We start from the raw sequence: 14,373 nt of genomic DNA on the forward strand, positions 1-14,373 counted from the left end.
AATGAATGTGATCATTATGTATATCTAAATTGTACCAATAAAATTAATTTTAAAAACCAGATGTTTGTTTTTTCTGCCTACACATAGCACTCTTCCCTTCCTTTTGGTTATCTGGCATGGTTTGCACACATCATTTTGCTGTGGAGGTGAGTGCTTTTGTGTCAAGCAGTTACGTTAGGGAGGCAGGCTAGACATCAGCTGGCCTGCTGCTGCTGCCGACACTTGGAAGAAACAAGCTTGTCCAGCTTCCCTGCTTACTAATGGTGTGGGCAGCAGACGAAAAATTGTCAGGCTGGTCCTCTCTGAAAGCTGGAGGGACTGTGGTTTCAAGACAGATGTGGTCAAGGGTACAAGGTGGGAGAGGCAGGACATGCCTTATATTCGCTATGTGGGTGTCAAACATTTAACATCCTTTATTATGTTTACTCTTTACACCAACCATAACATGTTAAAAGAAATTGAGGAAAGTTAAGTAAATGGACAACTGCCATTTTCATCAGATATGATAATGTTGGATGGCCCACTTAAAAGCATTTACACATGAAACTTTAATACAGTAAATGGGCCTTATTTTACATCCTCTACCTTGAAAAGATTAAAAATACACACATATAAGCTCTGTATTTATGGCATGTCTACTAAATGACAGGTACTGTATTAGGCACTAATATATATTATGGGGAAAGCAGCTTTGCTCAGAGGAAATCAAGGCTTTGAACCAGCCAGATCTGGGCCCAACTCCAGACAGACACTATCATTTCTGGGAAGCTGGTTAACTTTTCTAAACCTGTAGTTCCTCTATCAGCAGTAAATTGAGATAATAATGCAGGACCATGGAGAGAATGAAATGAAATGCTGAATTAAAGCAAAATGCTTACTGAATCACATATTAGCCTATATGAAATACTCTATTCATTCAGGCCACAGATTTCATTACTATCTGTTTATGGTCACTGTAATGTGTAAAGTGCTGTTCTTGCTTCTTGGACTTTATCAATGAACAAAACAAAAATTTTTAAATTATTATCAGAGCATGGTGATGAAGAACAATCATCTGACATCAGACAAAATCAATCATGAATGCTACCATTTCTAGCTGGGTGATCTTGGGAGCTTCTTAATCTGAGCAATGTGGATGAACAGGATTGGTGGTGGTGGTAAAGATGAAATGAAATAATATGGCAAGTGCTTGGCACATAGTGCTCAATAATGCCAGCAATTTATTGATTTTATTATTGATACTAATATCCTCTGATCAGCCCTGAGAGGAAGCTATTGTTGTCATTGCATAGAAGAGAAAACTATAGCTGAGAGAGTGGATGCCTTGCCTGGTGTTGCCCAGTGGGATTTAGATCTCTCCTACTGGGATTTAGATCTCTGTCTGATTTGAAGCCCTGTATTCTTTGTTCCAGGCTGTCTACTATGTGGGTAAATGGGCATCCGCACTTCACCTCCATTACTTCAACAAGACTAGCTTGTTGTGAATATCTGTTGGTAAGTATCTCATCTTGGGGGTGCTTCACACTTACTTCTTTTTTGAGAGTACCGGGGATCAAACTTGGGATGTTGTGCTAGCAAGGCAGGCAGTGGCACCACTGAGCTAAATCCCTGGCCCTCATACTTCACTTTTTATTTGTTATCTGAGCACTGCTTGCTTAGTGCAATTCATGTATAAATATAAAGCTTTATCACGTCCTGACTTTACTGTACTATTCAGAACGCTTTGCTTTATGACATTTTCTCAGAATCTTCTGATGTTGTTACTCAAGATGGAAAGGTTAGGTGATGAGATAAATGGCAATTTGGAGCAACGTCCTAGAGCTAATGCATTAAATTCAATGGGGTCAGGCATTTGAACTTGAACTTCTGCACATCTGAACTTGAACCTGGCCTTTCTTGTTCTGAGTTGTGACTGTTCTATTCCTCCACATCTCTGAGCTATCTCTCTTTCTTATTGGCCTTGTGAGTTGATGACATCTTTAAGGGTGTGCATCACATCTACAACTCACGGGCCAAAAAGACAGTTGGGTGCATTTTTGGGGATATGGGGTAGGAAATGATACTGAATGCTTATTTGGAGGTTGAATGTCTCTCCCATGTGAATGTAATGTTTTCTTCTCTTTGATAAAGCTCTGCTTACCCATTAAATAGTTTGCAAGAAGAGTTAATGCTGTTCTAGGAATGCTAAGTCAAAATGCAGCCCTTCTTTCCTTTCTCTAAAGATTCACTCTAGCTTTCATCCTTTAGTTGGAAAACATGAGACAAAAATAGCTTCCATTTTCATCCCTGGCTTTTTACTAAATTCTAGACCAGTGTATACTAGGTTTGGTTAAGGCTGTTTATCAAATATGTAACACATTTTCTCGATTTCAACACACTCCTCAATTATGAGATTTTTAAACGTTTGTGCAATTAGGCTACCTCTAACAATTGATAGATTTGTCTAATGTGGCATTTTAATTGTATTGCCTCCACGCATGGTGTAACTTGAAGCACAATTAAAAATCAGTGGTTTCTTAAATTCAAAATACAGTAGCAGATATTTCTGTTTTTTTTTTTTTTTCTGGAATGCTCACCTCATTGGAGAAGCAGCTCTCAAAGGGAAATATATAGAAATATATGGGGTCTTACCACGTTAGGAGGTTAATTAATTCTAACATTCTTTTGTTGTGTGGTGCTCTTACCATGGAAGAGTCCTTGGGATGAGGTTTCCTACTGAGCTCTGAAATGCTTACTTTGATTAACCCATGGACAACTTTCCTGGCAGTTAAGGTGTCTTGCTAGGAGGCAGGAGATCTATGGTTCCCCAGGCACTGACACCTTGAGGCTGTTTTCTCTGGCAAGATGAAGTGCAGATTTTCCAATTGCTTTGAGAATTTTCTGCAAATACCTTTGTTATAGCCTAGATCAAAATCCCCCCAAAGTCTCATGGGTTCAGAGGTGGGGCTTTCGGAATGTGATTGGATGATCAGGTCGCTGTACTCAGCAGTAGATTGATCCATGTCTTTGGAAGCTCCTCCCTTCTGTCTCTGCTTCCTGGCTCCCCTGATGTGAGCAGCTATTTCCCAGCACACCCTTGCACCATGATGTTCTGCCTTGGATCCAGCCAGTCATGGATGGAATCCCCCATATGGTGAGACAAATTAAACCTTTCTTTTGAGTTGTGAGTGGGTGTTGTGTCCCAGGGACTGGAAAGGTGACTAATATAGTTCCTTTGATCAGTGAAAGTAATAATGCTGAAAATATAAATCAAAATACCTTGTATTTATTTAGTACAGTTTATATCTGCAGTTTTCAGTGTATATGTATCTGAATACTTTGAGGACAGTGCTGTGAGATTGATCGGGCAAGAATGAACAGTTCCCATTTGTAGACAGAGAAAAGAAGGTTTTGAAGTTTTTGATTTGTCTATGCGGCATTCAGGAAACGAACCAGGTTTTTGAACCAACCAATTTCAGGGTGGTATGGGAGAATGGCTGTGTACTTTGGGCTAATATCTTGGTTCTGCCACGTATAAAAGATTTGAGACACCGAATAACAAAAACAATCCTGGGTAACAAGAGTAAATCAGAGACATCATAATCCTGGACTCTGGTTGGACAAGAAATAATACCAAGAATCAACAAATAGGATTATAGCAAATAAAAAAGCTTCTGCACAGCAAAAGAAACAACCAATAGAGTGAAAAGACAATGTATAGAACGGGGAATTTTTTTTTTTACCAGCTATACTTCAGACAGAGGACAAATACATAGAATATATAAAGAACTCAAAAGACTACACCACCCAAAATAAAAGACCTAATCAAGAAATGGCCAGCAAGTGAAATGAACAGATGCTTCACAGAAGAAGTACAAATGGCCAATAAACCCATGAAGAAATGTTCAACATTGCTGGCCATTAGAGAAATGCCATTAAAACAACACTGAGAGTCCATCTTACCCCAGAAATGGATAACACTGAGAAACCAAATAAATGCTGGCGAGGCTATGCAGATAAAGGAACCCTTTTACATTGTTGATGGGAATGTAAACTACTACAACCACCATGGAAATCAGTATGGAGATTCCTCAAAAAAACAAAACTAGAAATTCCATTAGACCCAGCTATTCACCTTCTATGTATCTTCCCAAAAGAATTAGACACCATATTACAGTGATGCATGCATAGTTAGGTTTACAGCAGCACAGTTCATTATAGCTAAATCTGGGAAAATGGTCTATATGTTCATTAACAGATGAATGGACAAAGAAAATGTGGTATTTAAACACAATGGAGTACTACTCTGACATAAAGAAAAATAAACTGGAATCATTTGTAGGAAAATGGATCCAGCTTGAGACCACAATGTTAAGTGAAATAAATTAGACACACAAGCTTAATGTCAAATGTTTCTCTTATATGATAACCAAAAAAGTCACTTGGCCTGAAAGAACATTCAGCCAAAACCTAGCCCTCTTCCAAGAATTAAGATGGTTAAATAGCTTTGCACACTGAGGTGAGCCATGTGATTCTTGGTGGTAGGAATTTGCCATAAGGGAGCAGTAATTAGGATCAAATATAATAATGAACACAGATTCAAAAACAGGCTGAGTAGCTCTGATCAGCTCCAAGTCACCTGCAGATGGCACATGGAAACTTACTTTGTGTTTGGAATTACAGCTTTACTTAGGAAGGGCAGGAGTAACTTGGCCCCTCTCCCACCCAGTAGGACACAGGTTGCGTCCACAGCCTTCATCAGGGAGTCTTCATGAGAAACCATTTCCCTATCCCAGGAAAAGGACATACTTAGGGATGAAGAAGTCAAAGCCACACAGAACACTGCAGATCGGCCATGTGACATTGTGCATTAGATAAGTGAGACCTGGGTCATCTCGAGCTGGGCCTTGAGGAGGAATCCCCCAAGCCAGATGTTTTACTGTCTGCTCCTGGCCAGCCCTCTTACGGTCCCCAACAGGTTGTGTGGCTGAGTTTTGCTGGGGATGGAGAGGAGAAAGAACGATTTTGGAGGGAACTTTCTCAAGTTAAATTTGGGGGTTGTAGACCCTTTCCTTTCAGAAATGGAGGTGGGGCTAGAGGTTGGGGTGGGAGGGGTCAGAGAGGGGTCTCTGGCAGGAAAGACCTGTGCTGGACAATGCTGCCATAATGCAGGATGGCGCTGGCTCCTGCCAGGGGCCTTGCCTGCCGCTGAGCCCTGATCAGTCTTATCTGTCTCCAGAGGGCCTACCTAGCCTCCCAGGGAGACCAGTGCCCTGAAGTCACTGTGTACCAGGCTCCAAAGCACCACTGACCACCAAGGGGACCCCAGGCTGGTCCCGCAGGGACTCCATCAACAAATCACGTGGACTCTGCCTCTGACCCGTCTGTGCAAATTACAACATAGGTAAGAAAGAGTGTGAATTACTTCCTGCAGTATTTTCTAAAGCATGCTTTTGCAAGTTCGGATTCTATGAAGTGTTCGGGGAGGGAAAAGAGGTTAAGAAAGTTCAACTCCTCAAGGCAGCTTGCCTGCCTTTCTGCACTCTAGACAATGAACCATGCGGGTTACAGCCGCACAGGATGGGAGTCCATGGTGAGTACTGAGCAAAACAGTAGCACAGCTGGTCTGACCTGGGAGCTCATTTGTAGAGCGTCTTGAAGGGCTCATAAGGCGTTCGCTTAGGGAAACACTGCATTAATACAATTGCCTCTCCTGAAATGAGGACATAAAACTCTTAACTGGGCTCAAAGGGCGGATTTTATATGTTAGTAGAAAGAGAGAGGTTGTTTATTGTTGTTGTTTTATCTTTATCACTGGGATGAAACTTGGGTAAAATTCTTATAATGTTACTAATCCCAGGAACATAGATTTCCCAGTCTCTAGACAGTCGATTTAAAAAATGTTTTTCTATTAAAAAGTGCTATTTGAAATGTGGTTTATTCAATGGGATTTAATTTTTTATACCTTTAAAAACAAGTTCTTGTCATGACATTTGCAAATGAAAAAAATAAAAATCTTTTGTCAGCTTGTTTGGATTTTTGGTTTAGAAAACATAGCTAAAAATATAATGAAGCATATTATATAAAGAGCTTGCTCTGTTCATAATATTTGTCAGAAAATACACAGACATCAACTCTGAATTTTTAACAGAACATGTTTGATTCTTATTTATGCAAAATGTCTAAACATAGTCTTTTTGTGTTTTTAAAAAGTATCATTCTGTGCATATTTTACATTTTGCCTTTTTAATTAATATTTTGCAGTATAAAAAAGAAAACAGAGCTGGTTACAGCTGGGAAGAAAGGGTGTTGATTTTTCTATAATGTTTTGTTTTAAAAATAAGTGATCCAAAATTAATATGAAAAATGTAAACAAGGGTATTTTGTACTTTTTTTGGGTAAAAAGTTATTTTTATATACATTTCCTGCATTTCAGTAAAAATGAGATAAAGGGATATATGTGAAACGCTAAATTCCTGCGCAACTGGCTTTGGTTGGCTCTGTCTAATCTACGTGATTTGCTCTGGTCACACGGTCAGAAATATACACCATTTATTTCAAAGCCGTGGCTTTGTTAGTTTTTTTTAAGATGACCTAATAACATCTACAAATGGCTCAATCCATGCTCACCGAATAAATTCATCATCTTTCAGCCCTTTGGCTGAGATTAGCATTTATTATAACTTTATCTTCATTCATCTTACAGTGCTTTGCTCTAAAAGATTCTCAGCTTTCTGTTTAAATTTTTTGTGCTAAATTACTTTAGCACCCCATAGCAGGGTCAATTGCTATTTTTTTCCTCTTAAAAAAAATAGCTGCAATTTATTAAGTGCCTCAGATGTATCAGGCACCGTGTGAAGAGCTGTCCCCATCATCATGTTTAACTCCAACCATGAATGTCTGTGGGAATTGCTAGCGGTTCCCACTCACTGAGGAGAAGGCAGAGGTTCAGAAAAGTCATGCGATACACCTCCACTCAGACCCCAGCCTCTTAGCTATCCCACTGCCCTCCAGGGGTGTTAGCTGATTATAACAACTGGGAGGGATATCTGCATGTGGCATCTTCTGCAAGTCTAGGATATGCCTTTTTAGCACATTTGAAATGGGCACATTGGACAGCTAGTGTTGTTCCCTCATGGGGCTGGAGAAGTTTCTGACTCTGTCCTTTCTCTCCAGCCCAGAACTCTGACTCCAGGCAGGTCACCACAGCTGCTTCTGTACAGCAAGAGTACACCCTCCTCCACACAGTGGCTTGCTTTTCTCCACTATGGCCTGGTCGTCATTTTCAGAGAGAGTCCCACACTTCCACAGCAAATCCTTCTGCCTCACCAAACCAGCTCTACCCATCGCTGTTTAGTCATGTAATAGTTTGTCTACTGTTGAATAACCCGTGTGGGTAAGTCTCTTTACTTCTTTCTCTTTCTCTATATTAAAAAAGTAATGTTGTTTAGTTGTTTCTTTTTTTCTTTTGGTGGTGAAGATTGAACTTAGAGCCTTCACACTGAACTACATCGCTAGCTCTTTTTTATTTTTTATTTTGAGACAGGGTCTTGCTAAGTCACTACATGGTCCAGGCTGGGCTCAAAGTTGCAGTGTTCCCCGCCTCAGCCTCCTGGAGTGTTGAGATTGTAGGCATGGGTCACCATACCCAATTTTAGTTACTTCTTTGCTTTTGCTTTACTGGTTCTTTAAAGACCTAGATGGGGGCAGTCATTGACTTTATTTGCTACAATTTATGAAAACTTCACAGTGGTCGAGGACTTAATTTCATCAGGAAACATTCTGAGTTTCTGTTAAATGTAAAATGCTTTCCTTAATCCCAGGATAAAATAAAATTTCATTTGCTTTTACTTTTCTATAATAATGCCAATAAAGAGATTGCCAGGGGCATAAGGAAAGCCAGTTCTATACTTGAACAAATCGATGGTAAGTCTACTTGCCAAAACCCAAACATACTAAATGAGCATCACACACACACACACACACACACACACACACACACACACACACATCTCACCCACTGAACTATCAGATAAGGATGAGATTTCCCCCAAATAACTTTGATATTCTGCTACCATGACTCTCACACCCTCAAATTCCTCGCACACACACCTTCAGCACAGGTGTGTATGGAGTTATGGGCCAAATACATCTCCTTGTGATGAACAGATACCACCATGGTGAAATGCCTGTGTATCTGACTCCACTCGGAACATCTCAATCCCATCCCCATTTTCCAGATGGAGACATCAAGGCACAGAGAAGTTAAGGAAATCGCCCAATGCCTGTAGCTATCAAATGGCAGATGTGACTCCCAAACCCTTCCTCTTTGGCTGTACACTACAGGGCCTCTTGCTGCACCCTAAAACCACATATAGGTTTCCAGAAAATACTGCACAAAACTTTAAACAGTGGCAACTATTATGATGGTGGTGATGGCAACCACTGATGTGTACTCAGATACTTGGGTAGGCTTTTTTAAAAACACATTATCTCATTTCATCTTCACAGCCCTAGAGGCTGAGATTCTTAATATCCTTATTTTAAGGTCAGGAAAACTGAGGCTCAGACAGCTCAAGTAATTTGCTCAGGTTATAGAGCTAATATTGGCTCACCTGGGATTTCAGGTCCATAGTGTAGGCTTATATCCTTGCCTACCTTTTGCAATTGCCCAGGTCCCCGATCCAGTAAATGAAAAGAACCAATGTGTTCATCTCAGCAACCATAGCCAAGATCAACTTTGTGGCCACTGATTACCAGGAGAAGATATGCTACATTCCCATCTCAGAATGCAGTTGGATACAATATATATTTTTTTAATTCATTAAGTTTATTGGTACATTTCAGGTGTATGCAATATGATGACATTCATCATTGAAGATTTGCACCTTTACATAGTCTCTCTTGGTTCTTATTTTTTCCCCCTTCCCCTGCCCTCCTTTCACCCCCTCCACCTCCCCCTATTTACAAAGACTTTGTTTCCATTTTTCCATTTTCTCATATTAATTCCATTCCCTTCTTTCCTTTCCCCTACCCCTCCCACTTCCCCTTCCCCTTTGCACCTTTTCTTCCTATTTCACATTATGTATTATAAATTTTGATCCTTATTTACATTTTCAATTTCTCACACCAGAGAAACGATTCAGTATTTACACATGTGTGTCCTATTTATTTCACTTAAGAGTATGGCCTCAATGTGCATCCATTTAGCTATAAATGTCTCTAGTTTCTCGTTCTTTATGGCTGAGTAGTACTCCATTTTATTTATTTATTTGGTACCAGAGATCAGACTCAGGACCTTGCACTTTCAAGGCAGGCAGCCAAACCACTGGGAGTACTCCATATCTTCTTTAGCCAGTCACCAGTTGATTGGCAACTGGGCTGTTTTCAAGTTTTACCTATTACAAACTGTGCCACTGTAAATATGGATACCCATACATTGCTGTGGTATGATTCTTTTAATTCTTTTGGGAAGATATCCAGCAGGGGAATAGCTGGGTTAAATGGGACCTCTAATCCTAGTTTTTTGAGGAGGATACAATATAATTCTATAATACCTGAGTATCTCTGGGTGAAACATGTGCCTTATGACTTTAGAATGTAGCATTTCTGTTAAAGCTGACAATTCCACCTGGAGGCAAAGGCAGGAGGATTGTAAATTTCAGCCCAGCCTTGGCAACTTAGTGCTTAGCAAGACCTTGTCTTGAAATAAAAAACTGGGAAAAGGCTGGGGATGTAGCTCCATGCAAAGGTTCAACCCCGAGCACCAAAAACAACAAAAATTAAACAAAACAACAACAAAACTATTAAATGGTGCCTGTCTTTTGAATTAATACCACATGAATGGGCAGAGTTAGAAAGGTATATTAATGACTGAAATTTTTCCGGAATATTTGCTCACAATTTCTGGTTTGAATAAAAGAGAGTAGAAAAAAAGTCCTTCAATATATTGAGATTTCCTATCTCTTTACATTTACTGGAATCCAGCTAATGGAAACACAGTCAGATTCTAAGACAAGGACACAGAATAGAGAGTCCCAGGTGGTAAGATTTCTTCCTGTTTCGAGCTGAGGGCCAAGAGCCTGAAGGAAAATTCTAGAATGCTCCTCCATCACCCCATGGGGAATGCTGACCTAGTACCATTTGTGTGCAACAGCCTCACACGGGTCCATCTGAACTTTCCGGATGGGGTTCAATTCAAACGCAGGGCTGTGAGTCAGGGCATTCCTGCCTTTTGTTTCCAGGTATCCCCTTCCAAAATGCTTAGAAGGTAGGGAGCAAAGATCGGGCGCAATCTATTGCCTATCTGATGCCTTCTCTGCAGACCTAATCTCACCCATACACATAACACCAGTAACATGTGCATCTCAAACTTACTTGCAGCTTTCAGTGATGTTACCCCTCAGCAAACTTGCAAATGTAAAAAGCAGTTGCTGTCAAAAACTCCAATAAAAGAATTTTTAAATATAGTAAGAATTTTCTCATTGTAGCTTTTCTGAGAAAATTCTATTGAGTTATTTTTTAAGAAAATAAAAATGGGCTGGGTGTAGTTATCCTAGTTCACATTTATTTTTCTTTTTGTAGTATTGGAGATTGAATGCAGGGCTTTCGCACTTAACTACATCCTCAGCCCTTTTATTATTTTTTATTTTGAGACAGGGCCTCATCAAGTTGCTAATTGCCCAGGCTGGGCTTAAATTTGAGATCTTTCTGCCTCTTAGAGTGCTAGTCACATGGTATTTTGAGCAAGACTAATTATGTTAACCTGATTCCAATGCATTCTTACCTTCTGGATCACGTTAACACACACCAAAGGAACATGAACACACACACACACACACACACCCACACACCCAAATAAGTTTTATTCCTGCCTTTATCTTTTTGATAGTAAGTGTCTACCACCATTTCCAAAGATTAAAACAAAAAACACAGGGCTTCACTAATGTGATCAATTTATCTACTGTAAATGTAACTTTAATTCTAGTACTCTTTCAGTACTAGGAGGATGAGACATCACTGGAGACGTGTTGAAGCTCAGACAAGACTTCCGGAGTAGTAGGCATTACTGATGACTCTGTGAATGTAATTCTTTTCCACTTTAGGAGGCTTGTGTACCATATCAAATAAACTATCATAACACAGTTTCTGAAATAAAAATTTTAAGTAAAATTAGCACTCAGTCTTCTACTTGGAATATCATTTTTTTATGGATACCCGTGAGTTGGGAGAGCTAACTCTGGGACTAGGGGCTGGCAAAGGTTGTAACTCTAACCTCTGAGAATTTATAACTGGCCACATAATCAGCCATTAAATCATCGGAAGAATAAATTCTGAGTAATTCCTTTTAGACAATAAAGCATTTTCTCCATTATAAATACTCAAGCGGTGGGACATAGTTGCATATTTTACTTAGAAGTTGAAAAGAAAAAATCAAAAGGAAAGTCTCATCAGTAGATTATGTTTTCTATCTTGAACTCTTAAAATTCCCAGCAGGTTCGGTGGCGCACACCTCTAATCCCAGCACTCCAGGAGGCTAAGGCAAAAGGACCGCAAGTTCAAGCCCAGTCCGGGCAACATAGTGATGTAGTGAGACCTTATCTCAGAATACAAAATGAAAAGAAAAATAGGGCTGGGGATGTAGCTCAGTATGAAGGCTTGGATCCAATTCTCAGTACCAGGAGAAAAATAAATTTACATCTCAAGGGCTATCCACCTGGCAGTAGGACAGCAAGGTGTTCTGTTCTGGGCACAATTCCAGGAAGCAGCTTCTCGCACTGACCTGATGCGGATATGAGTTATATGTATTTAAACCAACTTTTCCTCCACCCCAATACCCCATCCCTCCAGAAATCTTAATAGGCTTCTGAGAGCCTCCATTTAGAGGCAGCTGCATAAAATGATCCTTTGATAAAAAGGGATTGGAAGAAGGGTTAAAGCAGACACTGAAAGGTTACTGTAGAGGGCACGGTGTTCACACAGCCCTCCTTTAATATGTGTGGTGTGCACCTGTGATAAGATGATTCATTGCATGGGGCCTCTTTTTGACAAGTGCCATCGTTCAGCCCTGGGGCTTCTGATGGGACAATCCTGCACCCGCCCAGGAAATAGAACAAGGTCAGCTTTTTCTTTCCCTGGGATGTAGATGGAGATGGTTTAGCTTATAATGCATCTTTGTTTACTCTTTATGTAAGATAAAAACAGGGTCGAAGAGATTGCAATTCCTGCTCACCCCAGAGCAGGCCAAGCAGAGGGCCCATAAAAGATAAATAACCCTGAGAAGGGAAATCTGTGAGGATGCTCTCTCTCTCTCTCTCTCTCTCTCTCTCTCTCTCTCTCTCTCTCTCTGGGTTTCATGATCACACACAGCTACAATGGAGAAGCCAGAGTCCTCATGGCCCTGCCGGGCCTCTGATTGGAGGGCACCCCTGATATCATCAGCTTCACTCTTGTTTGCTCTGCATGTCAATTTTGGGTTTATTGGGAATCCAAAGCGCTCTCAGTGTGTCATCTTGGGACATGTGACAAGGGCACGTTAGCAGCATCAGGGCATGGTTTCTTTCTCATGACATGAGGGCAACTGACTGACCCTGACAGACTAAAGAAAATCTGCAGGCGCACAGGTGACTCCTGGTTTCCTGAGAACCGAGAATCGGCAGGAGCTGCAAGGTGACTTGTAATCGGCCTCCTTCTAACTCCCCCTTTCCTTGGCTGCTTTAACAGGGCTTCTCAGCACTTTCCCATACTTTACATGTTGCCTTTATGGAGACTCACTTTGAAATCTTATAGCAACCAAGGAAGGAAGCTTACCAGTTTCCCTATCATATCTAAGCGTGTTTTGTTTTAAATGAAAAATTCAAAAGCAAAACTGAAATTTTATTTCCAAAGAATTAACTTTGTTGGTTTGGTTCAAAGAATACCTCAGTAGGAACTTCTTCAACAAAGGTCATAAGTAATTGCATAAATAAATACATAAATAAAAAAATATATAAATCTGTCTTTGACATTCTCAGGGAAGGAAAGAAAAATCTTACTCCTAAAATATAGAAACACCTCCCAACCCTTCTTCTATTCTTGACACTGCTAGTAAACATTATTTATTTGCCTTGGATAGATGCAGTTACATATCACTGTCATGCAAAAGAAATTCATTTCCTTTCCGAATTCAATCTGCCATAAAAATTCACTCTTGTCCCCATCTCCCACTCACCTGTCCTTGTGCATTAGTAACTAGTTGACCTGTGACCCCCTGAAGGCTGGAGAGGGCATTGCCAAAGGCCTGTGAGCTTGCTAGGGAGCCCATGGCTGCAGCCGCTGCGGCCTGACTTGCTAGAGGATTATTAACCAGCTGCAAAGAAAGAAAAAATCAGGGTGAAAACCACCTAGAGGCACAGGCAAAGCACACGGACAACATTCATTGGGGGCTGTGGTTCTCACCCCAGTTTACTCATGCAAAGGACCCTGAACCCACTGTCAGGGCCCGGGGAAGAATCTTGCTGAAGCCATGGAGTCTGGGGAGGGTGGAAGCGAGGCTGGAAAGAAAACCTTCCCCACCAACATGGGGCTGATTCATGGAGCCTGGGCTTAGGGTGGACTCAGAGGGGAATGAACTTGAACTTGAGGCACAAGGTGGGCTATTTATTAGGATCTTCCAAGTTGAAGAAATCATTTCAGAAAAGTTCCCAGAGTTTGTCCCCTAGACTAAATGAAACTCCAACAAAATGTTTGCTATCCTTGAAATAATCATGGAAGTAAAATGGGGGGTGGGGGGGAGGGATGGAAGAGCAGAATGGATTTTTAGGAGTCTTTTGTGAGTGAATTTATCATTTCCATTGGTGGATTGCAGTTTCTTTTAGGGCCATTTGGTGAGGCAGGTGCCCCAGTTTTCTTTCCCTGAAGAAGGAAACCAGAATCAATGGAAATCTGTGTTCCCAATGGGCAAGTCTAATTTTAGGACTTTGGGGACTCATTCCAATCATGGGCTTCAAGATCAATGAGAAAAGTCCTTTGGCGAATGGTCAGGTTGACATCTGCCTGCTGGTTTAGCTCATAGATGCCCTTCCTTTGGCTCCTTTGCTGGGACAAGAGTGACACAGGGAAGAAGAAAGGAGGAGAGAGACCAGCTCAGGGAGGGTTATGCCTGCCAAAATCTGTTTTTCCAGGGAGACCAATTCAATATTCTTTATCCTGCCAATTTTCCACGCCACAAGTTCCCAGGCTTTCTGACCACGAGGCAGAAGTATGGCTTGAACTGAAATCTGCATTTAGGTTAATGACTAGATATAAATTCAAGAAACATTTAAACTAGTTTCACAGTATTGGTTTTGATACATGAATTTCATTTGTATTTATTCTAGGGTGTTATTTTTCCCTCCGTATAGTTTCTCTCCAGTA

General features: G+C 40.7%; 1 protein-coding gene across 1 annotated transcript in view; it reads right to left on the reverse strand.

The window, feature by feature from the left end:
• Pou6f2 (POU class 6 homeobox 2) overlaps nt 1-14,373 on the reverse strand; it is a 445,133-nt gene that overhangs the window by 48,114 nt on the left and 382,646 nt on the right. The window contains exon 6 of the mRNA XM_004840260.4: nt 13,190-13,327. Coding sequence (XP_004840317.3) covers nt 13,190-13,327 — 138 coding nt within the window. The remainder of the gene's footprint in view (nt 1-13,189; nt 13,328-14,373) is intronic.

Source organism: Heterocephalus glaber, unplaced genomic scaffold (assembly GCF_053883595.1).
Source record: "Heterocephalus glaber isolate CG9 unplaced genomic scaffold, H.glaber_assembly_v1.0 deba00001610, whole genome shotgun sequence".
NCBI lineage: Eukaryota > Metazoa > Chordata > Mammalia > Rodentia > Bathyergidae > Heterocephalus > Heterocephalus glaber.